Below are 27,691 nucleotides of genomic sequence, written 5' to 3'. Positions count from 1 at the left end.
AGGTCGGACTTTACTGAACTCCATCATGCACTAAACGTTATTCTCTTAACTGAACCATCCTGCCGTAACCAGAGAGCAGTTCTGAACTACTATCTACCTCATTTACCGAAAGAGGAGTTGAGTATAGGAGCAAAGAGGTCCTTCTGCAGTTGTACAGGGCCCTAGTGAGACCGCACCTGGAGTACTGTGTGCAGTTTTGGTCTCCAAATTTGAGGAAGGATATTCTTGCTATTGAGGGCGTGCAGCGTGGGTTCACCAGGTTAATTCCCGGAATGGCGGGACTGTCATATGTTGAAAGACTGGAGCGACTAGGCTTGTATACACTGGAATTTAGAAGGATGAGAGGGGATCTTATCGAAACGTATAAGATTATTAAGGGGTTGGACATGTTAGAGGCAGGAAACATGTTCCCAATGTTGGGGGAGTCCAGAACCAGGTGCCACAGTTTAAGAATAAGGGGTAGGCCATTTAGAACAGAGATCAGGAAAAACTTTTTCAGTCAGAGAGTTGTGAATCTGTGGAATTCTCTGCCTCAGAAGGCAGTGGAGGCCAATTCTCTGAATGCATTCAAGAGAGAGCGAGATAGAGCTCTTAAGGATAGCAGAGTCAGGGGGTATGGGGAGAAGGCAGGAACGGGGTACTGATTGAGAATGATCAGCCATGATCACATTGAATGGCGGTGCTGGCTCGATGGGCCGAATGGCCTCCTCCTGCACCTATTGTCACTGGAGAGCCATGGACGATCTTAGATCGGACTTTACTGGGTTTATCTTGCACTAAACGTTATTTCCGTTATCCTGAAGCTGTGCACTGTGCATGAGTTGATTGCAATCATGTACAGCCTTTCCACTGACCTTTAACCGTACCTCTGTGTACGTGACAATAAACTAAACTAATAATGAATGAAATATTGGAAGGAGCTGGACTCAGCTTGTGTCCTGCATGCCATGGTATATTGGACAGGGCTGTGTCGAGACACAGGCCCGATCTTTCAGCTGCAGTTTGTGCTTATTGTCACGAGTCCCGAGGGGTAACTTTTTCACACAAAGGGTGGTGGGTGTGTGGAACGAGCTGCCGGAGGAGGTAGTTGAGGCTGGGACTATCCCAACATTTAAGAAGCAGTTAGACAGGTGCATGGATAGGACAGGTTTGGAGGGATATGGACCAAACGCGGGCAGGTGGGACTAGTATAGCTGGGACATGTTGGCCGGTGTGGGCAAGTTGGGCCGAAGGGCCTGTTTCCACACTGTATGTCCCACGCTATGACTCTATTTGTGGGTTGTGCAAGAGAATTTCACTGTGCTGTGCGTACGTAACAATACTGAACAATTGATCTATTGAATCCTTGCGGGCGAGCACAGATCAAGTAGCCTCTATCGATTTCATTGTAATCTGCCTGCATGAAAGCATTGGGTTATTGTGAGCTGGATTATTATTACTTTCTTCCGCCGTTGATGAGTGGGCAAAATTAGGGCACATGGTATTGGGGGTAGGGTACTGACATGGATAGAAAATTGGTTGACAGACAGAAAGCAAAGAGTGGGGATAAATGGGTCCCTTTCGGAATGGCAGGCAGTGACCAGTGGGGTACCGCAAGGTTCGGTGCTGGGACCCCAGCTATTTACGATATACATTAATGACTTAGATGAAGGGATTAAAAGTACCATTAGCAAATTTGCAGATGATACTAAGTTGGGGGGTAGTGTGAATTGTGAGGAAGATGCAATAAGGCTGCAGAGTGACTTGGACAGGTTGTGTGAGTGGGCGGATACATGGCAGATGCAGTTTAATGTAGATAAGTGTGAGGTTATTCACTTTGGAAGTAAGAATAGAAAGGCAGATTATTATCTGAATGGTGTCAAGTTAGGAGGAGGGGGAGTTCAACGAGATCTGGGTGTCCTAGTGCATCAGTCAATGAAAGGAAGCATGCAGGTACAGCAGGCAGTGAAGAAAGCCAATGGAATGTTGGCCTTCATAACAAGAGGAGTTGAGTATAGGAGCAAAGAGGTCCTTCTACAGTTGTACCGGGCCCTGGTGAGACCGCACCTGGAGTACTGTGTGCAGTTTTGGTCTCCAAATTTGAGGAAGGATATTCTTGCTATGGAAGGCGTGCAGCGTAGGTTCACTAGGTTAATTCCCGGAATGGCGGGACTGTCGTATGTTGAAAGGCTGGAGCGATTGGGCTTGTATACACTGGAATTTAGATTGATGAGGGGGGATCTTATTGAAACATATAAGATAATTAGGGGATTGGACACATTAGAGGCAGATAACATGTTCCCAATGTTGGGGGAGTCCAGAACAAGGGGCCACAGTTTAAGAATAAGGGGTCGGCCATTTAGAACTGAGATGAGGAAGAACTTTTTCAGTCAGAGGGTGGTGAAGGTGTGGAATTCTCTGCCTCAGAAGGCAGTGGAGGCCAGTTCGTTGGATGCTTTCAAGAGAGAGCTGGATAGAGGGTATGGGGAGAAGGCAGGAACGGGGTACTGATTGAGAGTGATCAGCCATGATCACATTGAATGGCGGTGCTGGCTCGAAGGGCTGAATGGCCTCCTCCTGCACCTGTTGTCTATTGTCTATTGTCTATTGATGGCGCAGCGGTAGAGTTTCTACCTCACAGCGCCAGAGACCCGGGTTCAATCCTGAGTACGGGCGCTGTTCTCCCGTGACCTGCGTGGGTTTTCTCCGGGTGCTCTGGTTTCATCCCACAGTCCAAAGACGTGCGAATTTGTAGGTTAGTTGGCTTGGTAAAATTGTAAATGATCCCTCGTGTGCAGGGTAGAGCCAGTGTCAGGGGATCGCTGGTCGTCGCGGACTTTGTGGGCCGAAGGGCCTGTTGCCGTGCTATATCTCTAAACTAAATCATACATCAATGACTTGGATGAAGAGATTAAAAGTACCATTAGCAAATTTGCCGATGATACAAAGCTGGGTGGCAGTGTGAACTGTGAGGAAGATGCTATGAGGTTGCAGGGTGACTTGGACAGGTTGTGTGAGTGGGCGGATGCATGGCAGATGCAGTTTAATGTAGATAAGTGTGAGGTTATCCACTTTGGTGGTAAGAATAGGAAGGCAGATTATTATCTGAATGGTGTCAAGTTACTGGGGTGGTAGGGGTCCTCCATAATGTTGCTGGCTCTGGATCTGCACCTCCTGATGTATAGGTCCTGCAGGGGGACGAGTGTAGTTCCCATGGTGCGTTCTGCCGAACGCACTACTCTCTGCAGGGCCTTCCTGTCCTGGGCAGAGCTGTTCCCAAACCAGACTGTCATGTTGCCGGACAGGATGCTCTCTACAGCCCCAGAGTAGAAGCAATGAAGGATCCTCAGAGAGACTCTGAATATTCATACCGCTGGGTTGTAAGCTGCCCAAGCGAAATATGAAAGATAAGGTCAATTGTCCTTTGTGTGTGTAGGATAGCGCTGTTGTGCCGTGCTAGTCGGCACGGACGCTGTGGGTCGGTTTCCGCGCTGTATCTCCAAGCTAAACTAAAAGTGGTCCCAATATTTGCATGTGCAAACATTTGACATTTTTGGCGGTGCATTTCAATTGGTTGCATATCTAAAGTTGCACAAAGTGTGAAAACGCACACCTCCAGATTCAGGGACAGTTGCTTCACAGCTGTTATCGGGCAACTGGCGGCACGGTGGCGCAGCGGTAGAGTTGCTGCCTTACAGCGAATGCAGCGCCGGAGACTCAGGTTCGATCCTGACCACGGGCGCCGTCTGTACGGAGTTTGTACGTTCTCCCCGTGACCTGCGTGGGTTTTCTCCGAGATCTTCGGTTTCCTCCCACACTCCAAAGACGTGCAGGTTTGTAGGTTAATTGGCTGGGCAAATGTAAAAATTGTCCCTAGTGGGTGTAGGATAGTTTTAGTGTGCGGGGATCGCTGGGCGGCGCGGACCCGGTGGGCCGAAGGGCCTGTTTCCGCGCTGTATCTCTAAATCTAGAACTGAACTGAAGCATCCTACCACAACCAGAGAGCAGTGCTGAACTACTATCCACCTCTTTGGTGGCCCTCGGACTATCGTTGATCGGACTTTGCTGGCTTTACCTTGCGCTAAACGTTATTCCCTTGGCATGTATCTGTACACTGTGGACGGCTCGATTGTAATCGTGCGTTGTCTTTCCGCTGACTGTTTAGCGCGCAACTAAAAGCTTTTCACTGTACCTCGGTACAGGTGACAATAAACTAAACTAAACTAAACTAAACATCTCGTTTCAGGATAAGCTTGAAAAGTCACTGAGCTTCCTGCAGCAACAGATGGATGAGGTCTTCAGGAGTCAGAGTGAGGAGGAAACAAACATGCTGAAACTCAAGGCAAGTTTTTGTCAACACGCTCCCTTGAGTATTAATAAGGTCACAGAGGCGGCACGGTGGCGCAGCGGTAGAGTTGCTGCTTTACAGCGAATGCAGCGCCGGAGACTCAGGTTCGATCCTGACTACGGGTGCTGCACTGTAAGGAGTTTGTACGTTCTCCCCGTGACCTGCGTGGGTTTTCTCCGAGATCTTCGGTTTCCTCCCACACTCCAAAGACGTACAGGTACGTAGGTTAATTGGCTGGGTAAATGTAAAAATTGGCCCTAGTGGGTGTAGGATAGTGTTAATGTGCGGGGATCGCTGGGCGGCACGGACTTGGAGGGCCGAAAAGGCCTGTTTCCGGCTGTATATATATGATATGATATGATATGATAATAGGATTAGAATTAGGCCATTCGGCCCATCACGTCTACTCCGGCACACAATCACGGCCGATCTATCTCTCCCTCCCAACCCCATTCTCCTGCCTTCTCCCCATAACCCCTGACACCCGTACTAATCAACAATCTATCTATCTCTGCCTTAAATATATCCACTGACTTGTGGCCTCCACAGCCTTCTGTGACAAAGAATCCCACAGATTCACCGCCCTCTGACTAAAGAGAGCCAAATCCAGCGACCGCTGGAAGCAATCGTGGACATTGCTCAATGAACAGAGGATGAACACCTCCGCTCAGTCCGCCTGGACCTACCTGATCTCCCGGTTGCCAAACACTTTAATTCCCCCTCCCACTCCCGCACTGACCTTCCTGTCCTGGGCCTCCTCCACTGTCAGTGTGAGGCCCAGCGCAAATTGGAGGAACAGCACCTCATATTTCGCTCGGGCAGCTCACACCCCAGCGTTACGTACATTGACTTCTCCAACTTCAAGTAACCCTTGCTTTCCCTCTCTCTCCATCCCCTCCCCCTTTCCCAGTTCTCTGACTAGTCTGACTGTCCACGTTCACATTTTATCTCTGTTTGCTTTGTTGTCACCTTCTCCCAGCTAACAATGATCCATTCTACATTTTCCTTGATCTCCATCCCCTTTGTCTCGCGTTCACACCTCACACTTCCTTATCCATGTACCTCCCCCTCCCCTGACTCAGTCTGAAGGAGGGTCTCGACCCGAAACGTCGCCCGTTCCTTCTCTCCAGAGATGTTGCCTGCCCCGCTGAGTTACTCCGGCATTTTGTGTCTGTCTTCGGCTTAAACCGGCAACTGCAGTTCCTTCCTACAAAGATTCATCCGTTCCTCACCTACAGAATTTTCCTTTGATGTGTTGTTTTGCCTTAGCAGGCACTTTAGCATTTTTCCTTCTTCGGTACGGTCTTGTTACAATTATAATTCATGCCCCCCCCCCCCCCTCCAAAAGACACAGCAAAGTAAACACAGCCCAAATCCTCCCCATTGCAGATAAACAAATGTCTTGTTACCCTTTCGACCTTATTTTATTGTTCTACGATTGCCATTTGTCCTTTGACAACAGAGAACAGAATCTGACTAAACTAGATGGCAGTGTCTACTGTAGCAGCACCACAAGCTCAGTTTCAAACTTCTGTAAAGCACAGAGTTATTACGACAGGTGAAGAGGGCTTTGAGCATCTCCTGGCACGCGACCCGTTCCTGCCGCCTGCTGGCTTCGTGAAGCTTTGCCATTTATTTCTGACAACACAGAGCCAACGTTCAATGCAGATTTAATCACCCAGCGACATAGCTTCCGTGTGTCTACACGTGCACACATATGATTCCATGTCTCTGTGGAATGCACACGCACACGTGTGTGGACACGGGGAGAAGCAGCAGTACATGTGTGCGACCGAGCTGCCCCTGTGCGCGTACACATGCAGGTTGCAAGCATGTAGGCTGTCTTGTGTATCTGCACTGTGTGTACCTGCACTGTGTGTACCTGCACTGTGTGTATCTGCACTGTGTGTGTACCTGCACTGTGTGTATTTGCACTTTGTGTGTACCTGCATTGTGTGTACCTGCACTGTGTGTACCTGCACTGTGTGTACCTGCACTGTGTGTATCTGCACTGTGTGTACCTGTACTGTGTATACCTGCACCGTGTGTATCTGCACTGTGTGTACCTGCACTGTGTGTATCTGCACTGTGTGTACCTGTACTGTGTATACCTGCACCGTGTATATCTGCACTGTGTGTACCTGCACTGTGTGTATCTGCAATGTGTGTGTATCTGCACTGTGTGTGTACCTGCACTGTGTGTACCTGCACTATGTGTATCTGCACTGTGTGTATCTTCACTGTGTGTACCTGCACTGTGTGTGTATCTGCACTGTGTGTATTTGCACTTTGTGTGTACCTGCATTGTGTGTATCTGCACTGTGTGTACCTGCACTGTGTATACCTGCACCGTGTGTATCTGCACTGTGTGTACCTGCACTGTGTGTATCTGCAATGTGTGTGTATCTGCACTGTGTGTGTACCTGCACTGTGTGTACCTGCACTATGTGTATCTGCACTGTGTGTATCTTCACTGTGTGTACCTGCACTGTGTGTATTTGCACTGTGTGTATCAGCAATGTGTGTATCTGCACTGTGTGTACCTGCACTGTGTGTATCTGCACTGTGTGTGTATCTGCACTGTGTGTATCTGCACTGTGTGTATCTGCACTGTGTGTACCTGCACTGTGTGTATCTGCACTGTGTGTACCTGCACTGTGTGTATCTGCACTGTGTGTATCTGCACTGTGTGTATCTGCACTGTGTGTATCTGCACTGTGTGTATCTGCACTTTGTGTATCAGCACCGTGTGTACCTGCACTATGTGTACCTGCACTGTGTGTACCTGCACTGTGTGTATTTGCACTGTGTGTATCAGCAATGTGTGTATCTGCACTGTGTGTACCTGCACTGTGTGTATCTGCACTGTGTGTATCTGCACTGTGTGTATCTGCACTGTGTATACCTGCACTGTGTGTATCTGCACTGTGTGTACCTGCACCGTGTGTACCTGCACTATGTGTACCTGCACTATGTGTATCTGCACTTTGTGTATCTGCACTGTGTGTACCTGCACTGTGTGTATCTGCACTGTGTGTACCTGCACTGTGTGTATCTGCACTGTGTGTATCTGCACTGTGTGTACCTGCACTGTGTATACCTGCACTGTGTGTACCTGCACTGTGTGTACCTGCACTGCGTGTATCTGCACTGTGTGTACCTGCACTGTGTGTATCTGCACTGTGTATACCTGCACTGTGTGTATCTGCACTGTGTGTATCTGCGCTGTGTGTATCTGCACTGTGTGTATCTGCACTGTGTGTATCTGCACTGTGTGTATCTGCACTGTGTGTGTATCTACACTGTGTGTATCTGCGCTGTGTGTATCTGCACTGTGTATACCTGCACTGTGTGTATCTGCACTGTGTGTACCTGCACTGTGTGTATTTGCACTGTGTGTATCTGCACTGTGTGTATCTGCACTGTGTATACCTGCACTGTGTGTACCTGCACTGTGTGTATCTGCACTGTGTGTATCTCCACTGTGTGTACCTGCACTGTGTGTATCTGCAGTGTGTGTACCTGCACTGTGTGTACCTGCACTGTGTGTATCTGCAGTGTGTGTACCTGCACTGTGTGTACCTGCACTATGTGTATCTGCAATGTGTGTACCAGCACTGTAAATATCTGCACTGTGTGTATCTGCACTGTGTATACCTGCACTGTGTGTACCTGCACTGTGTGTATCTGCACTGTGTGTATCTGCACTGTGTGTATCTGCACTGTGTGTACCTGCACTGTGTGTATCTGCACTGTGTGTATCTGCACTGTGTGTATCTGCACTGTGTGTACCTGCACTGTGTGTATCTGCACTGTGTGTATCTCCACTGTGTGTACCTGCACTGTGTGTACCTGCACTATGTGTATCTGCAATGTGTGTACCAGCACTGTAAATATCTGCACTGTGTGTATCTGCACTGTGTGTATCTTTATTATGTGCACCTGCACTGTGTGGAATTGCACTGTGTGTATCTGCAGTGTGTGTACCTGCACTGTGTGTACCTGCACTATGTGTATCTGCAGTGTGTGTACCAGCACTGTAAGTATTTGCACTGTGTGTACCTGCACTGTGTGTATCTGCACTGTGTGTATCTTCACTGTGTGTACCTGCACTGTGTGTATCTGCACTGTGTGTATCTGCACTTTGTGTATCTGCACTGTGTGTATCTGCGCTGTGTGTATCTGCACTGTGTGTATCTGCACTGTGTATACCTGCACTGTGTGTATCTGCACTGTGTGTATCTGCGCTGTGTGTATCTGCACTGTGTGTATCTGCACTGTGTGTATCTGCACTGTGTGTATCTGCACTGTGTGTATCTACACTGTGTGTATCTGCGCTGTGTGTATCTGCACTGTGTATACCTGCACTGTGTGTATCTGCACTGTGTGTACCTGCACTGTGTGTATCTGCGCTGTGTGTATCTGCACTGTGTATACCTGCACTTTGTGTATCTGCACTGTGTGTACCTGCACTGTGTGTATTTGCACTGTGTGTATCTGCACTGTGTGTATCTGCACTGTGTGTACCTGCACTGTGTGTACCTGCACTGTGTGTATCTGCGCTGTGTGTACCTGCACCGTGTGTATCTGCACTGTATCAGTGGTGCACGTCTGCCCAAGGACTTTGGCAAATCACTTCAGTGGGAAATATTTACGTAAATGTGTGTGAGGGTGATCTATGTGTGCACATGCAAAATTAGGTTGTGCCAGATGTGTGTATGTTTGTCTGTTTATATGTGTGCGTGTGTGTGTGTGTGTGCCTGTGCATGTAAACGTATGTGTATGTGTGTATTGGTGTGTGTTTGCGTGAATGTGTGTGCGTACAGTGCATTCAGAAAGTATTCAGACCCTTTCACTTTATCCACATTTTGATCGGAGTCCACCAGTGGTAAATTAAATTGATTGGACATGATTTGGAAAGTCGCACACCTGTCTATATAAGGTCCCACAGTTGATAGTGCACGTCAGAGCAAAAACCAAGCCATGAAGACGAAGGAATTGTCCGTAGACCTCCGAGACAGGATTGTGTCGAGACACAGATCTGGGGAAGGGTATAAAACAATTTCTGCAGCATTGCAGGTCCCGAAGAGCACAGTGGCCTCTGTCGTTCTTAAATGGAAGAACTTTGGAACCACCAGGACTCTTCATAGAGCTGGCCACCCGGCCAAACTGAGCAAGCGGGGGAGAAGGGCCTTGGTCAGGGAGGTGACCAAGAACCCGATGGTCACTCTGACAGAGCTCCAAAGTTCCTCCGTGAAGAAGGGAGAACCTTCCAGAAGGACAACTATATCTGCAGCCCTCCACCAGTCAGGCCTTTGTGGTGGAGTTGCCAGACGGAAGCCACTCCTCAGTAAAAGGCACATGACAGCCCGCTTGGAGTTTGCCAAAAGGCACCTAAAGGACTCTCAGACCATGAGAAATAAGATTCTCTGGTCTGATGAAACCAAGATTGAACTCTTTGGCCTGAATGCCAAACGTCATGTTTGGGTGAAACCAGGCACCGCTCATCACCTGGTCAATACCATACCTACGGTGAAGCATGGTCAAGTCAAGTCAAGTCAATTTATTTGTATAGCACATTTAAAAACAACCCACGTTGACCAAAGTGCTGCACATCTGACTAGGAAAAAAAAAAGAAACATACAGTGGCAGGCAGCCAAACACAACGGCGCGGCCATCTTGAACAAAATGTTAATTCAATCACCCACAGTCCAACAATGATCACCCACAGTCCAACAATAAAAGCACTAAACAGGCACCCAAATTACCCAACCCCAAAAACCCCCCAAAACACAGTCCAACAATAGAAGCATTAAATAGGCATTCAAATCACACACCCCAAAACCCCCAAAAACACAGTCCAACAATAAAAGCATCAAACAGGCACTCAAACCACCCAACCCCCAAAACACACAAAAAAGAAACATCCATCAAAGAAACATCCATCACAGTGAGTCTCCTCCAGTCCTCTCCTCACTGTGATGGAAGGCCACAATGTCTTTCCCTTCTCCCGCTGTCCTCGCCCGCAGTCAGGTTGTTGTGGTTGCAGGCCGCACCGGACGGTCCACAGCGGGCCAAGCCCAAGGCGCGTCGCAGCCGCTCCCGCAGCCGCTCCCGTGGTGGCAGCATCATGGTGTGGGGATGTTTTTCAGCGGCAGGAACTGGGAGACTAGTCAGGATGGAGGGAAAGATGAACGGAGCAAAGTACACAGAGATCCTTGATGAAAACCTGCTCCAGAGCGTTCTGGACCTCAGACTGGGGCGGAGGTTCACCTTCCAACAGGACAACGACCCTAAGCACACAGCCAAGACAACGCAGGAGTGGCTTTGTGACAAGTCTGTGAATGCCCTTGAGTGGCCCAGCCAGAACCCGGACTTGAACCCGATCGAACATCTCTGGAGGGACCTGAAAATAGCTGTGCATCGACGCTCCCCATCCGACCTGACAGAGCTCGAGAGGATCTGCAGAGAAGAATGGGAGAAATGACCCAAATACAGGTGTGCCAAGCTTGTAGCGTCATACCCAAGAAGACTTGAGGCTGTAATCGCTGCCAAAGGTGCCTCAACAAAGTACTGAGCAAAGGGGCTGAATACTTATGTAAATGTGATATTTCAGTTATTTCTTTTTAATTACTTTAGTTTTGTGCCTGTTTGTGCATATGAATATGTGTGCGTTTGTATGTGTGTATGTACCTGTCTGTTAGTATATGTGTATATGTGTGTATGTTAACATGTGTGTGTATATATGTGTGTCGTCTATGTGTTTGTATGTATGGTCGAGTGTGTGTGTATATGGTTGTCTGTGTGTATGTGTTTCTGTGTATATATATATATATAAACAGCACAAAAAGTAAGGAAATTTGTGTTTGGTAGATTATTTCTTTGTTGTAACAATGCTTCTTGGCAATAAATCTTATACCGTTGGAAAGCCTGTTTATTTCCCTTTTAAATGGTGCCACATTTGTAAGGAACATGCATTTGTGGGATGAGCAGCAGAGCTGAGTATATGGGTTGCGCCCATGAAAAATTTGCCAAATCATCTCTGCCAATGCCAAACAGCTTATTCTGCTGTTGCTATTGACTCTTGTTTTGAGCTTCTGGTACCCCCAGGTGCTGACAAGAATGGGATACCATCCCACAACAGTGTGTGACCAGGCTGGTGACCGGCATGAGGAGGAGGTGCCAGGCTGTTATGGCTGTGTATGGTTCTTCCACACGCTACTGAGGCTCCTGTTTATTAAATGAATAAATTGTTAAATTGCCAATATGTCTTGTTCCTTCAGACTTCAATCATCCAATCCACCAAACAACACCGAACAAGAGTCAATGGCAGAATAAGCTGTTTGGCATTGGCAGAGAAGATTTGGCACATTTTTCATGGGCGCAACCCACATACTCAGCTCTGCTGCTCATCCCACAAATGCATGTTCCTTGCAAATGTGGCACCATTTAAAAGGGAAATAAACAGGCTTTCCAACGGTATAAGATTTATTGCCAAGAAGCATTGTTACAACAAAGAAATAATCTACCAAACACAAATTTCCTTACTTTTTGTGCTATGTTTTATATACATATATGTGTGTGTGTCTGTGTGTATGTGTTTCGGTGTTTGTGTGTATACATACAGGCACGCATACACACATACATACATACAGTGCATTCAGAAAGTATTCACACCCCTTCACTTTTTCCACATTTTGCTGCGTTTCAGCCTTATTGTAAAATGGATTAAATTCATTTTTTTAATCATCAATCGACATACAATACCCCATAATAAAAAAGCGAAAACAGGTGTTTAGAAATGTTTGCAAAGTAAAGTGTGTGTATATGTGTATGGTTGTCGATGTATGTGGCCGTGTGTCTATGTTTGTGTGTATATTTACACATGTTTGTCTGTGTGTATGTATATATGTATGATTGTGTGTGACGGTGTGTGTGTGTATTCATGTACTTATGGTTGTCTGTGTTTATGTGTGTTTCTGTGTCTCTATGTATGTATGTATTTATGGTTGTGTGCGTTTCTATGTATGTGTGTATATGTATGTATGTTAGTCTGTGTGCGTGTCTGTATATATACATATGATTGTGTGTGCTCTGTTTGTGTGTCTGTGTTTCTGTGTGTGTTTCTCTGTATATGTGTGTGTTTCTGTGTATATATGTGTGATTCTTCTGTGTGTGTGCGTGTTTCTGTGTATATGTGTGTGTTTCATCTGCGTGTGTGTGTGTGTGTTTCTGTGTATATATGTGTGTTTCTTCTGCGTGTGTGTGTGTTTCTGTGTATATGTGTGTGTTTCATCTGCGTATGTGTGTGTTTCTGCATATATGTGTGTGTTTGTGTGGGTTTGTGTGTGAGTGTGTGTGTGGGGTGTGTGTGTGTGTGTGTATGTGTGTGCATGTGAGTGTGTGTGTGGGGTGTGTGTGAGTGTGTGGGGTGTGTGTGTGTGTGTGTGTGCGTGTGAGTGTGTGTGTGGGGTGTGTGTGAGTGTGTGTATGTATGCATGTGAGTGTGTGTGTGGGGTGTGTGTGAGTGTGTGTGGGGTGTGTGTGTGTGTGTGTGTGGGGGTGTGTGTGAGTGTGTGTGTGGGGTGTGTGTGTGAGTGTGTGTGTGTGTGTGTGCGCGTCTGTGAGTCTCTACGTAGTTCATTGAGTCTTCCTCTTGTGCATGTTGCGTGTGGAGTTATTGACCTTGAATACAAGTGAACCTTTGCCCTTCCAGCCTGCGCCCAGTGCCCGGACATCTCCAGTGTAAGTGGACCATGTGGCCAGCAGCGTTGGTCTCCACATAGCCCAGTCCACCTGCTTCATCACATCCCATACGCACTGGCATGTGTCTCCCCGCAGGCACATGTCCGAGCCACACACACGTCCTTGCCATGTGTTCAAGTCCTTTCCCCTGATACCAAGATCCCAGAGGGTGTGAGCTACAGGGAGAGGTTGAGCAGGCTGGGACTCCGTTAAAACTGAGAAGAAACTCTTTCACCCAGAGAGTTGTGAATTTGTGGAATTCTCTGCCACAGAGGGCAATGGAGGCCAATTCACTGGATGAATTTAAAAGAGAGTTAAATAGAGCTCCAGGGGCTAGAGGAATCAAGGGGGTATGGGGAGAAGGCAGGCACGGGGTACTGATTGAGAATGATCAGCCATGATCACATTGAATGGCGGTGCTGGCTCGAAGGGCCGAATGGCCTCCTCATGCACCTATTGTCTATTGTCTATTGATATGGGGAGAAGGCAGGCACGGGTTACTGATTGTGGATGATCAGCCATGATCACAATGAATGGCAGTGCTGGCTCGAAGGGCTAAATGGCCTCTTCCTGCACCTATTTTCTATGCTTCTATGTTTCTATTCCCTGGAGCGCAGGAGGATGAGGGGTGATCTTATAGAGGTGTATAAAATCATGAGAGGAATGGATCGTGTAGATGCACAGAGTCTCTTGCCCAGAGTGGGGGAATCGAGGACCGGAGGACATAGGTTTAAGGTGAAGGGGAAAAGATTTCATAGGACTTTAAGGGGTAATATTTTCACACAAAGGGTGGTGGGTGTGTGGAACAAGCTGCCGGAGGAGGTAGTTGAGGCTGGGACTATCCCAATGCATAAGAAACAGTTTGACAGGTACATGGATAGGACAGGTTTGGAGGGATATGGGCCAAATGCAGGCAGGTGGGACTAGTGCAGCTGGGACATGTTGGCCAGTGTGGGCAAGTTGGGCCTGTTTCAACGCTGTATCACTCTGTGACTCTATGATTTTCAGTTTAGTTTATTGTCACGAGTACCGAGGTACAGCGAAAAGCTTTTGTTGCTTTTGTGCTAACCAGTTAGTGGAAAGACAACACACGATTACAATCGAGCCGTCCACAGTGCTACAGATACATGATAAGGGAATAACATGAATAATGTTTAGCGCTGGATAAAGTCAGTAAGGTCCGATCAAAGATATGTGTAGGAAGGAACTGCAGATGCTGGTTTAAACCGAAGATAGACACAAAAAGCTGGAGTAACTCAGCGGGACGGGCAGCATCTCCGGAGAGAAGGAATGGGGGACGTTTCGGGTCGAGAAGAAAAAGGATCTGAGGAAGGGACCTGAAACGTCACCCATTCCTTCTCTCCAGAGATGCTGCCTGACCCGCTGAGTTACTCCAGCTATTTGTGTCTATCTTCCGATCAAAGATAGTCCGAGGGTCTCCAGTGAGGTGGATAGTAGTTCAGCACTGCTCTCTGGTTGTGGTGGGATGGTTCAGTTGCCCGATAACAGCCGGGAAGAAACTGCCCCTGAATCTGGAGGTGTGCGTTTTCACACTTCTGTACCTCTTGCCCGATGGTAGAGGGGAGAAGGGATGAATGGTTTCCTTCAAGATTAGCTTGAGTTGGAGGGCTACCAACTAAAGCAATTCGGGGTGAATGGGTGATCATTGGGAGAGGGCAGGGTTTGGATGTGTATTTGGGAGGTTTAGTTTAGTTTAGTTTAAGAGATAATAGACAATAGGCAATAGACAATAGGCAATAGGTGCAGGAGTAGGCCATTCGGCCCTTCGAGCCTGTACGCACCGCCATTCAATGTGATCATGGCTGATCATTCACAATCAGTACCCCGTTCCTGCCTTCTCCCCATATCCCCTGACTCCGCTATCTTTAAGAGCTCCATCTAGCTCTCTCTTGAAAGCTCCTTTGTGAAACATCAGCAGCATCCCTAACGAAGGAGATTCTGTTTGTGACAAATGCTTGAAAGCTTTTGATTTCATTGTTGATGTACTTAAGCACCTTTGCGCTATCGGTCCAGAAAACTGATTTGACCAGTTGAAGCTGTAATTCTTTCTGCAGCATTGTGTCAACTCTGGATTTTCCCATTATGAAGTCGCGGTTGTATTGCTTGGCCAGAAGCTCCTCTTGGCTTCCAATGGATATTCGATTGACAGCAGCAGCAGCAGGGCAGTCATTTCCATCCTTGCTGTCATGGTCTCTTCTCAGTTCACCATCCAGGGTAGTTTCATTTGTAACAGCGATTTCTGGATGGTCATCTTCAACTTCGCTGGTGATGGATTCATTTGGTTTTCAACCATCGACAACCAAGATACGGCGCTGAAACAGGCCATTCGGCCCACCGAGTCCGCGCCGACCAGCGATCACCCCGCACACTAACAGTATCCTACACACACTAGGGACAACTTACAATTTTACCGAGACAAATTAACCTGCAAACCTGCACGCCTTTGGAGTGCGGGAGGAAACTGGGAGAAGGTGCAAACTCCGTGCAGACAGCACCCGTGGTCAGGATGGAACCCGGGTCTCCGGCGCGGCGAGGCGGCAACTCTACCGCTGCGCCCGTGTGCAGGAAGGAAATGCAGACAGACACAAAAATGCTGGAGTAACTCAGCGGGACGGGCAGCATCTCTGGAGGGAAGGAACGGGTGACGTTTCGGGTCGAGACCCTTCTTCAGACTGAGAGTCGGGGGGAGAGGGAAGATAGAGATATGGAAGGGTGGGGTGAATCACAGAGGGGGTGCAGTGACGGAGGGTGTTGCAGAACTCTCGGAGAGAAGGCGAGAACCTTCTCACACATTTTGTCTGCTCCACTGCCAAACCTCCTCACGGTATGCCGACTTTGACGAAATTCTCTCTCCCAGTCCGAAGAAGGGTCTCGATCCGAAACGTCGCCCATTCCGTCTCCCCAGAGATGCTGCCGGTCCCGCTGACTCACTCCAGCACTTTGTGTCCATCTTTAGGGGCGGCACGGTGGCGCAGCGGTAGAGTTGCTGCCTCACAGCGCCAGAGACCCGGGTTCGATCCTGCCTAGGGGCGCTGTTTGTACGGAGTTTGCACGTTCTCCCCGTGACCTGCGTGGGTTTTCTCCGGGTGCTCTGGTTTCCCCCGACACTCCGAAGACGTACAGGTTTGTAGGTTAATTGGCCTGGTTTAATTGTAAATTATCCCTATTGTGTAGGGTGGTGTTAACGTGCTGGGATCGCAGGCCTGGTGGGCCGAAGGGCCTGTTTCAGCGCTGTATCTCCAAACTAAACCTTCACGGCTCAACGAGTGTTTGTTAAGACTAGTTCTGCTGGACAGGATTCGGGTGATAGTCAATCTCCTGGAGTACTGTGTGCAGTTTTGGTCTCCAAATTTGAGGAAGGATATACTTGCTATGGAGGGCGTGCAGCGTAGGTTCACTAGGTTAATTCCCGGAATGTCGGGATTGTCGTATGTTGAAAGGCTGGAGCGATTGGGCTTGTATACACTGGAATTTAGAAGGATGAGGGGGGATCTTATTGAAACATATAAGATAATTAGGGGATTGGACACATTAGAGGCAGATAACATGTTCCCAATGTTGGGGGAGTCCAGAACAAGGGGCCACAGTTTAAGAATAAGGGGTAGGCCATTTAGAACGGAGATGAGGAAGAACTTTTTCAGTCAGAGAGTGGTGAAGGTGTGGAATTCTCTGCCTCAGAAGGCAGTGGAGGCCAGTTCGTTGGATGCTTTCAAGAGAGAACTGGATAGAGCTCTTAAGGATAGCGGAGTGAGGGGGTACGGGGAGAAGGCAGGAACGGGGTACTGATTGAGAGTGATCAGCCATGATCGCATTGAATGGCGGTGCTGGCTCGAAGGGCTGAATGGCCTACTCCTGCACCTATTGTCCATTGTCTATTGTCTATCTCCAAATGGCTTCAAACATCGATGAGCTTTCCGTAGCGAAGTCAGATTCCATACCAATGGGCCCACCTCTACACATCTCTTGGTATCAGTCCAAAACCAAACATGTGTCAGGTCTTTCACAAGGTACTGGTGGATAATGGTTTAAACAGAGAAGAATTAGGAACAATGGCTTTCTATTCTCCTCGTACTGCAGCGCTGAGTTTAACCATGTTCTCGGTCTAAACAGCAATTCAGCGCTCACTAAAAGCCGATGGCAGCCCTGTTAAAGTGTACAAGTGTGCACCACTGGGGAAGGGGAAGGTTTGAAATGGGCACAGTGGTTTTAATTGCAATTTTGAGATTCATTCATATCAAAATATCCCCGGATATTGAGGGGGAGTCAATGGTTTAAGGGTTGTTAGTGTTTGTGGGGCCGTTGACACTGTGCACTCTGACAAGGGGGCTGTTCATTGCTGTCACAATGTATGGCCGATCCACTGACCTCATACCACCATGCAGGCCAGACCACCAGGATGACACGGACTAGGATAGGCTGCCTTCTCTTTCACTAGGCCTGTGCCTCTCCTGGCTCGTAATCCCGGTTCCAATCGTCTCCCCTCTCTCGCCTTCCCTCATCCCCCTTTCCCCGTTCCATTTCGAGAGGTTTCCGCATTGGTAGGCTGCTCTGGAAGGTTAGATCGCATGGGATCCAAGGAGAGTTAGCTGAATGGATGGCAACTTGGCTCCATGGAAGGAAGCAGAGGGTGATGGCGGAAGGTTGCTTCTGGGACTGGTGGCCTGGGACAATAGACAATAGACAATAGACAATAGACAATAGACAATAGACAATAGACAATAGACAATAGGTGCAGGAGGAGGCCATTCGGCCCTTCGAGCCAGCACCGCCATTCAATGTGATCATGGCTGATCATTCACAATCAGTACCCCGTTCCTGCCTTCTCCCCATACCCCCTGACTCCGCTATCCTTAAGAGCTCTGTCTAGCTCTCTCTTGAATGCATTCAGTGAATTGGCCTCCACTGCCTTCTGAGGCAGAGAATTCCACAGGTTCACAACTCTTTGACTGAAAAAGTTTTTCCTCATCTCAGTTCTAAATGGCATACCCCTTATTCTTAAACTGTGTGGCCCCTTGTTCTGGACTCCCCCAACATTGGGAACATGTTTCCTGCCTCTAACGTGTCCAACCCCTTAATAATCTTATACGTTTCGATAAGATCCCCTCTCATCCTTCTAGTGGTGTGACTAGTGGTGTGCCACAGGGTTCAGTGTTGGGCCCGTTACTGTTTGTCATCCACATCAATGATTTGGATGAGAACAGACAGGACAAGATTAGCAAGTTGGCAGATGATACAAAAGTGGGCGGTTTTGCAGATAGTGAAGATGGCTGTTATAAAATTGCAGCAGGGTCTTGATCGATTGGCCATGTGGGCTGAGGAATGGTTGATGGAATTTAACACAGAGAAGTGTGAGGTGGTGCATTTTGGGAAGTCTAACTTGGCCAGGACCTACACAGTGAATGGTAGGCCTCTGGGGAGTGTTGTAGAGCAGAGGGATCTAGGAGTGCAGGTGCATGGTTCCTTGAAGGTGGAGTCGCAGGTAGATCGGGTGGTCAAAAAGGCTTTTGGCACATTGGCCTTCATTAGTCAGAGTATTGAGTATAGAAGTTGGGAGGTCATGTTGCAGTTGTATAAGACGCTGGTGAGGCCGCATTTAGAATATTGTGTTCAGTTCTGGGCACCATGTTACAGGAAAGATGTCAAGCTTGATAGGGTGCAGAAGATTTACGAGGATGTTGCCAGGACTAGAGGGTGTGAGCTATAGGGAGAGGTTGAGTAGGCTGGGTCTCTATTCCATGGGGTGCAGGAGGATGAGGGGTGATCTTATAGAGGTGTACAAAATCATGAGAGGAACAGATCGGGTAGACGCACAGAGTCTCTTGCCCAGAGTAGGGGAATTGAGGACCAGAGGACATAGGTTTAAGGAGAGGGGGAAAAGATTTAATAGGAATCTGAGGGGTAACTTTTTCACACAAAGGGTGGTGGGTGTGTGGAACGAGCTGCCAGAGGAGGTAGTTGAGGCTGGGACTATCGCAATGTTTAAGAACCATTTAGACATGGTTCGGACAGGTTTAGAGTGATAGGGGCCAAACGCAGGCAGGTGGGACAAGTATAGATGGGACATGTAGGCTATTTGAGCTGAAGGGCCTGTTTCCACACTGTAAGACTGTGACTGTGGTAGAGTGGATGTGGAGAGGAAGTCTCCACTAGTGGAAGAGTCTACGAACAGAGGCCACAGCAGAATAAAAGAACGTTCCTTTAGAAAGGAGATGAGGTGGAATTTCTTGAGTCTGAGGGGGGCGAATCTGCGGGATTCTTTGCCACAGAAGGCCGTGGAGGCCAAGTCAGAGGATATTTTTAAAGCGGAGGTTGATAGATCCTTGATTAGTGCGGGTGTCAGGGGTTACGGGGAGAAGGCAGGAGAATGGGGTTGAGAGGGGGAGATAGATCAGCCATGGTTGAATGGCGGGGTAGACTCGATGGGCCGAATGGCCTAATTCTGCTCCTATGAGCTATGAAACATGTGGCATGCTTGCTTTCATAGGTTGTGGCATTGAGTGGAAGAGTCAGGCAGTCATGTTGCAGCTTTACAGGACGGCACAATTGTTAGTGAGTTCAGTTCAGTTTCGTTTATTGTCCCGTGTACCGAGGTACAGTGAAAAGCTTTAGTTGCGTGCTAACCAGCTAGCGGAAAGACAACACACGATTACAATCGAGCCGTCCACAGTGTACAGATACATGGATCACATTGAATGGCGGTGCTGGCTCGAAGGGCCGAATGGCCTCCTCCTGCACCTATTGTCTGTTGTCTATTGTCACCCCTGACTCTCAGTCTGGCGAAGGGTCTCGACCCGAAACGTCGCCCATTCCTTCCCTCCAGAGATGCTGCCTGACCCGCTGAGTTACTCCAGCATTTTGCGTCTACCTTCGGTGTAAACCAGCATCTGCAGTTGCTTCCTACACACAATACCTCTGTCCCCTCTCTGTTGCCCCCTCTGCTCAATCCCAGCTCCTCCCTCCCCCTCCACCTCTCCCCCACATTCTACCCCAGCCTCCCTTCCCTTCCCTTCCCCCTCCCTTCCTGTCTCCCTCCGGCGAAATAGAAGGCAGCCCGCTCCATGCGTCTGGTGTCCGTCCTTTATTATATATGAGTGGCTCCGTCAAAACGGAACTGGACGGTCAACCCATTGTCCATGTTCCCGATCCCATCTGGCCTAAACCCAGGCTTCCTGGGGGACCATTTTGCCACGCAAATATAATATGTGGAGATATGGTAGATAGTTCTTCATCCTGCAAGATGCATCTCTCTCCAGCACAGGACCCCCCAGCTCCACCCAGAGGCGATGAAGGATCTGAGAATTGGTAATGGGTGCTACTCTTCCAATGGGGCTGTTTCTGCCGTAGTGTTACCCCCCCTCCCCTCCTCACGCCAAGACTACCCTCCACTGAGGTAGGGCGGCACGGTAGCGCAGCGGTAGAGTTGCTGCTTTACAGCGAATGCAGCGCCGGAGACTCAGGTTCGATCCTGACTACAGGTGCTGCACTGTAAGGAGTTTGTACATTCTCCCCGTGACCTGCGTGGGTTTTCTCCGAGATCTTCGGTTTCCTCCCACACTCCAAAGACGTACAGGTATGTAGGTTAATTGGCTGGGTAAATGTAAAAAATTGTCCCTAGTGGGTGTAGGATAGTGTTAATGTACGGGGATCGCTGGGCGGCACGGACTTGGTGGGCCGAAAAGGCCTGTTTCCGGCTGTATATATATGATATATGATGATGATGCCGTTTACTTTAGTCTCATCTAATTTAGTATAGTTTAGTTTCATTTACTTTAGTTTAGTTTCATTTAGTTCAGTTTAGTTTAGTTTAATTTGTTTAGTTTAAGTTAGTTTAGTTTAATTTCAGTTAGTTTAGCTTAGTTTAATTTCAGTTAGTTTAGCTTAGTTTAATTTAGTTTAATTCAGTTTATTTTAATTTAGTTTAGTTTAGTTTTTTCAGTTTAATTTAGTTTATAATTTAGTTTAGTTTAGTTTAATAATAATAATAATAATAATACATTACATTTATATAGCGCTTTTCATATACTCAAAGACGCTTTACAGGGATTTAGAGAACATTTAGTTTCATTTGTTTAATTTAGTTTAGTTTAAGTTAGTTTAGTTTAATTTAAGTTAGTTTAGCTTAGTTTAATTTAGTTTAATTTAGAGTAATTTAGCTTAGTTTATTTTAATTTAGTTTAGTTTAGTTTTTTCAGTTTAATTTAATTTTCACTGGCTGTGGCTGAAAAGAAAAGATGCTGTCTGGGCTGCCACGTGACCATCTAGAGTCTAACCGTAAGACACACACCCAGGGCTGATCACCCTGCGGTGGGCCTGCCTCGACTGAGGGTGTCTTGTGATAAAAGGCCGAAACACCCAGTGACATTGAGGTACACAACTGAAGATGTGTCTGAATGGTAGCAACATCACCTAGTGGTCACCCCCAAGGACAACACCAGTCAATTGTAGTGCAAACCTTAGGGATTGTAACATCTAGTCCTACTAATCAACATGAGTTTATAATTTAGTTTAGTTTAGTTTAGTTTCATTTGTTTAATTTAATTTAGTTTAAGTTAGTTTAGTTTAATTTAAGTTAGTTTAGCTTAGTTTAATTTAGTTTAATTTAGTTTAATTCAGTTTAGTTTAGTTTAATTTCAGTTAGTTTAGCTTAGTTTAACTTAGTTTAATTTAGTTTAATTCAGTTTAGTTTATTTTAATTTAGTTTAGTTTAGTTTAGTTTAGTTTAATTTAATTTAGTTTAAGTTAGTTTAGTTTAATTTAAGTTAGTTTAGCTTAGTTTAATTTAGTTTAGTTTTATATAGTTTAGTTTAGTTTGGTTTAGTTTAGTTTGGTTTTATTTAGTTTAGTTTAATTTAGTTTAGTTTAATTTAGTTTAGTTTTGTTTGGTTTGGTTTAGTTTAGTTTATTTTATTTTCGTTTATTTTAATTTAGTTTAATTTAGTTTAATTTAGTTTAGTTTAGTTTAGTTTTATATAGTTTAGTTTATTTTAATTTAGTTTAGTTTAGTTTCATTTGTTTAATTTAATTTAGTTTAAGTTAGTTTAGTTTAATTTCAGTTAGTTTAGCTTAGTTTAATTTAGTTTAATTTAGTTTAATTCAGTTTAGTTTATTTTAATTTAGTTTAGTTTAGTTTAGTTTAATTTAAGTTAGTTTAGTTTAGTTTAGCTTAGTTTAACTTAGTTTAATTTAGTTTAGTTTAGTTTAGTTTAGTTTAGTTTAGTTTAGTTTGGTTTGATTTAGTTTAGTTTAGTTTAGTTTAGTTTAGTTTGGTTTTATTTAGTTTAGTTTAGTTTAATTTAGTTTAGTTTAGTTTGGTTTTATTTAGTTTAGTTTAGTTTAGTTTAGTTTAATTTAATTTAATTTAGTTTAGTTTAGTTTAGTTTAGTTTAGTTTAGTTTAGTTTAGTTTAGTTTAGTTTAATTTAATTTAATTTAGTTTTGTTTTGTTTTGTTTTGTTTTGTTTGGTTTGGTTTGGTTTGGTTTGGTTTGGTTTGGTTTGGTTTGGTTTGGTTTAGTTTAGTTTTATATAGTTTAGCTTATTTTAGTTTAGTTTATTTTAATTTAGTTTAATTTAGTTTAATTTAGTTTAGTTTAGTTTAGTTTAGTTTAGTTTAGTTTTATATAGTTTAGTTTATTTTAATTTAGTTTAGTTTAGTTTAATTTGTTTAATTTAATTTAGTTTAAGTTAGTTTAGTTTAATTTAAGTTAGTTTAGCTTAGTTTAACTTAGTTTAATTTCATTTAATTTAGTTTAGTTTAATTTAATTTAATTTAGTTTAGTTTAGTTTAGTTTAATTTAGTTCAGTTTAGTTTATTTTAATTTAGTTTAGTTTAGTTTAATTTTGTTTAGTTTATTTTAATTTAGTTCAGTTTAGTTTAGTTTAGTTTAATTTAGTTCAGTTTAGTTTAGTTTTATTGAATTTAGTTTAGTTTAGGTTAGGTTAGGTTAAGTTAGGTTAGGTTAGTTTAGTTTTATTTAGTTTAGTTTAGTGTAGTTTAGTTTAGTTTAGTTTAGTTTAGTTTAGTTTAGTTTAGTTTAGTTTAGTGATACAGGATGAGGGGGACCTCGTTGAAACGTACAGAACAGTGAGCGGCCTGGATAGAGTGGATGTGGAGAGGATGTTTTCACTAGTGGGAGAGTCTAGGACCAGAGGGCACAGCCTCAGCATTAAAGGATGTTCCTTCATGAAGGAGTTGAGGAGGAATTTCTTTAGTCAGAGGGTGGTGAATCTGTGGGATTCTTTGCCACAGACGGCTGTGGAGGCCACAGGTCAGTGGATATTTTTAAGGCAGAGATGGATAGATTCTTGATCAGTGAGGGTGTCAGGGGTTATGGGGTGAAGGCAGGAGAATGGGGCTGAGAGGGAGAGATAGATCAGCCACGATTGAATGGCAGAGTGGACTTGATGGGCCGAATGGCCTGATTCTGCTCCTATCACGTGTGACCTGATGGAAGCGCAGGCCCTCTTTGGTGCTCTTCCCATGACAGTACGGCAGAGAACAGCGAGGGGTGGGGAGGGGTGGCGGCAGTGGGACGCCAGAGGTCCTCGTCTCTCTGGAGACGAGCGGGCTGTGCGGGTGCTTCATGCCTCAGGGAGCTGAGACAGTGCCAGGCCCGTGGCAGGGGGCCTCCCACCCACCACTAACCCGCTCTCTGGGCCCGCACAGAAAATGGCGGAGAGCCTGGTGCAGAACATCGCGGCCGAGTTCAGCTCCATGCACCAGTTCCTCAACGAGGAGGAGCAGCAGATGAAGGGCAAGCTGAGGGATGACGTGGAGCGCATCTCCCACCAGCTGAGGGACAACCTGCAGAAGGTCACCGAGAAGCGCGCCTCCATCGAGCACACCATCCTCGAGATCCAGCAGCGGCTCGACGTGCAGGAGACGGCCTTCCTGGCGGTAAGGTGGCACCGTGAACATTGCGGGCATCGTGGGCAGTGTGGTCAGTGTGGTCAGCCTGGTCACTGTGGTCAGTGTGCTCACTGTGGTCAGTGTGGACACTCTGGGCACTGTGGTCAGTGTGGGCAGCCTGGTCACTGTGGGCACTGTGGACACTGGGCACTGTGGGCACTGTGGTCAGTGTGGACACTCTGGGCACTGTGGTCAGTGTGGGCAGCCTGGTCACTGTGGGCACTGTGGACACTCTGGGCACTGTGAACAGTGTGGATAGTGTGGACACTCTGGGCACTGTGGTCAGTGTGGGCAGCCTGGTCACTGTGGGCACTGTGGACACTCTGGGCACTGTGGGCACTGTGGTCAGTGTGGACACTCTGGGCACTGTGGGCACTGTGGTCAGCATGGGCACTGTGGGCATCGTGGGCACTGTGGTCAGTGTGCTCACTGTGGTCAGTGTAGACACTCTGGGCACTGTGGTCAGTGTGCTCACTGTGGTCAGTGTGGACACTCTGGGCACTGTGGTCAGAGTGGTCACTGTGGTCAGTGTGGACACTCTGGGCACTGTGGACAGTGTGGGCAGCCTGGTCACTGTGGGCACTGTGGACACTCTGGGCACTGTGAACAGTGTGGACAGTGTGGACACTCTGGGCACTGTGGTCAGTGTGCTCACTGTGGTCAGTGTGGACACTCTGGGCACTGTGGTCAGTGTGCTCACTGTGGTCAGTGTGGACACTCTGGGCACTGTGGTCAGAGTGGTCACTGTGGTCAGTGTGGACACTCTGGGCACTGTGGACAGTGTGGGCAGCCTGGTCACTGTGGGCACTGTGGACCCTCTGGGCACTGTGAACAGTGTGGACAGTGTGGACACTCTGGGCACTGTGGTCAGTGTGCTCACTGTGGTCAGTGTGGACACTCTGGGCACTGTGGTCAGTGTGGGCACTGTGGTCAGTGTGGACGCTCTGGGCACTGTGGTCAGTGTGGACACTCTGGGCACTGTAGTCAGTGTGGGCACTGTGGGCACTGTGGTCAGTGTGGGCACCATAGTCACTGTAGGCACTGTGGGCACTGTGTCACCATAGTCACTGTGGGCACTGTGTCACCATAGTCACTGTGGGCACTGTGTCACCATAGTCACTGTGGGCACTGTGTCACCATAGTCACTGTGGGCACTGTGTCACCATAGTCACTGTGGGCACTGTCACCATTGTCACTGTGGGCACTGGTCACTGTGGGCACCATAGTCACTGTAGGCACTGTGTCACCATAGTCACTGTGGGCACTGGTCACCATAGTCACTGTGGGCACTGGTCACTGTGGGCACTGTCACCATAGTCACTGTGGGCACTGTGGGCACTGTGTCACCATAGTCACTGCGGGCACTGTAGTCACTGTGGGCACTGGTCACTGTGGGCACCATATTCGCTGTGGTCACTGTGGGCACCATAGTCACTGTGGGCACTGTCACCATTGTCACTGTGGGCACTGGTCACTGTGGGCACCATAGTCACTGTAGGCACTGTGGGCACTGTGTCACCATAGTCACTGTGGGCACTGTGGACACTGGTCACTGTGGGCACTGTGGGCACTGTAGTCACCATAGTCACTGTGGGCACTGGTCACTGTGGGCACTGTGGGCACTGTGGGCACTGGTCACTGTGGGCACTGTGGGCACTGTAGTCACCATAGTCACTGTGGGCACCATAGTCACTGTGGGCACCATAGTCATTGCGGGCACTGTAGTCACTGTGGGCACTGTGGGCACTGTGGTCACTGTGGGCACTGTGGGCACTGTGGGCACTGTGGGCACTGTAGTCACTGTGGGCACTGTGGGCACCATAGTCACTGTGGGCACTGTGGGAACTGTGTCACCATAGTCACTGCGGGCACTGTAGTCACTCTGGGCACCATAGTCACTGTGGGCACTGTGGGAACTGTGTCACCATAGTCACTGTGGGCACTGTGGGCACTGTCACCATAGTCACTGTGGGCACTGTGGGAACTGTGGCACCATAGTCACTGTGGGCACTGTGGGCACTGTCACCATAGTCACTGTGGGCACTGTGGGAACTGTGTCACCATAGTCACTGTGGGCACTGTAGTCACTGTGGGCACTGTGGGCATCATAGTCATTGTGGGCACTGTGGGCACCATAGTCACTGTGGGCACTGTGGGCACTGTCACCATAGTCACTGTGGGCACTGTGGGCACTGTCACCATAGTCACTGTGGGCACTGTGGGCACTGTGGGCATCATAGTCATTGTGGGCACTGTGGGCACCATAGTCACTGTGTCACGATAGTCACTGTGGGCACTGTCACCATAGTCACTGTGGGCACTGGTGACTGTGGGCACCATAGTCACTGTAGGCACTGAGGGCACTGTGGACACTGCCAGGACCCGGTGGGGAAGGGACCTGCTGCCCGACCCACCCTGCCAACCCACGGGATCTGGTGCCAGGGGACGCTGAGCCAATCACTGGGGGATCAATCACTGGGTGATTTGGAGGACCAATCACTGGTGGATCTGTGGGACCAATCCCGGTGGACCAATCGCTGTAGACCAATCACTGGGGGGCCAATGGCTGATGTCACAATGGGACCAATCACTGGGAACCAATCACTGGAGGGGCAACCGCTGATGTCACAATGGGACCAATCACTGGGGGGCCAACCGCTGATGTCACAATGGGACCAATCACTGTAGACCAATCACTGGGGCGTCAACTGCTGATGTCACAATGGGACCAATTACTGGGGACCAATCACTGGGGGGGCAACCGCTGATGTCACAATGGGACCAATCACTGGGGACCAATCACGGAGGTCTCTGTGGGATCCACCCCCAGAGCAGCTTGGGATCTACTCCCTGGTGTTGCTGGAGGATCCACTCCCAGAGGGAAGTGTGGACCTGGTACCACAGTGGGATCCACTCCCAGAGAAACATGGGGCGTACCTGCGTGTGGGATCCACTCCCAGAGCGAATGACAGGATCCACTCCCGGAGAGAGATGTGGGACCAATCCCTGACGTCACGGCGGGATCCACACCCAGAGAAATATGGGATCTACTCCCTGGGGTTAATATGGGATCAACTCCCTGGGGCCAGTGTGAGATCGACTCTCTGCGGTTAACATGGGATCTAGCTACGGTTGAAGTGAGATCTACACTCGGTAACATGGGATCTTTATGGGCGGCACGGTAGCGCAGCGGTAGAGTTGCTGCTTTACAGCGAATGCAGCGCCGGAGACTCAGGTTCGATCCTGACTACGGGTGCTGCACTGTAAGGAGTTTGTACGTTCTCCCCGTGACCTGCGTGGGTTTTCTCCGAGATCTTCGGTTTCCTCCCACACTCCAAAGACGTACAGGTATGTAGGTTAATTGGCTGAGTAAATGTAAAAATTGTCCCTAGTGGGTGTAGGATAGTGTTAATGTATGGGGATCGCTGGGCGGCACGGACTTGGTGGGCCGAAAAGGCCTGTTTCCGGCTGTATATATATGATATGATATGATACTCTCTGGGGTTAGTAGGGGATCGAAATGTGATCAACATGGGATCTAATCTCTGGGGTTAACAAGGAGTCACCCTGGGTCAATGTTGGATCTCCCTGGGTCAATGTGGGATCTCCCTGGGTCAATGCGGGATTGCCCTGGGTCAAGGTGGCATCTCCCTGGGTCAATGTGGGGTCACCCTGGGTCAATGTGGCATCT

General features: G+C 47.7%; 1 protein-coding gene across 1 annotated transcript in view; it reads left to right on the top strand.

Annotated features, from left to right (window-relative positions):
- Positions 1-4,226: 4,226 nt before the first annotated feature.
- Positions 4,227-27,691, top strand: part of LOC144603194 (zinc-binding protein A33-like) — a 34,194-nt gene continuing 10,729 nt past the window's right edge. Inside the window, exons 1-2 of the mRNA XM_078416374.1 lie at positions 4,227-4,321; positions 23,758-23,988. Coding sequence (XP_078272500.1) covers positions 4,265-4,321; positions 23,758-23,988 — 288 coding nt within the window. The 5' untranslated portion in view covers positions 4,227-4,264. The remainder of the gene's footprint in view (positions 4,322-23,757; positions 23,989-27,691) is intronic.

This window comes from Rhinoraja longicauda, chromosome 19 (genome assembly GCF_053455715.1).
Source record: "Rhinoraja longicauda isolate Sanriku21f chromosome 19, sRhiLon1.1, whole genome shotgun sequence".
Taxonomy (NCBI): domain Eukaryota; kingdom Metazoa; phylum Chordata; class Chondrichthyes; order Rajiformes; family Arhynchobatidae; genus Rhinoraja; species Rhinoraja longicauda.
This window is presented reverse-complemented; position numbering and strand designations above follow the sequence as displayed.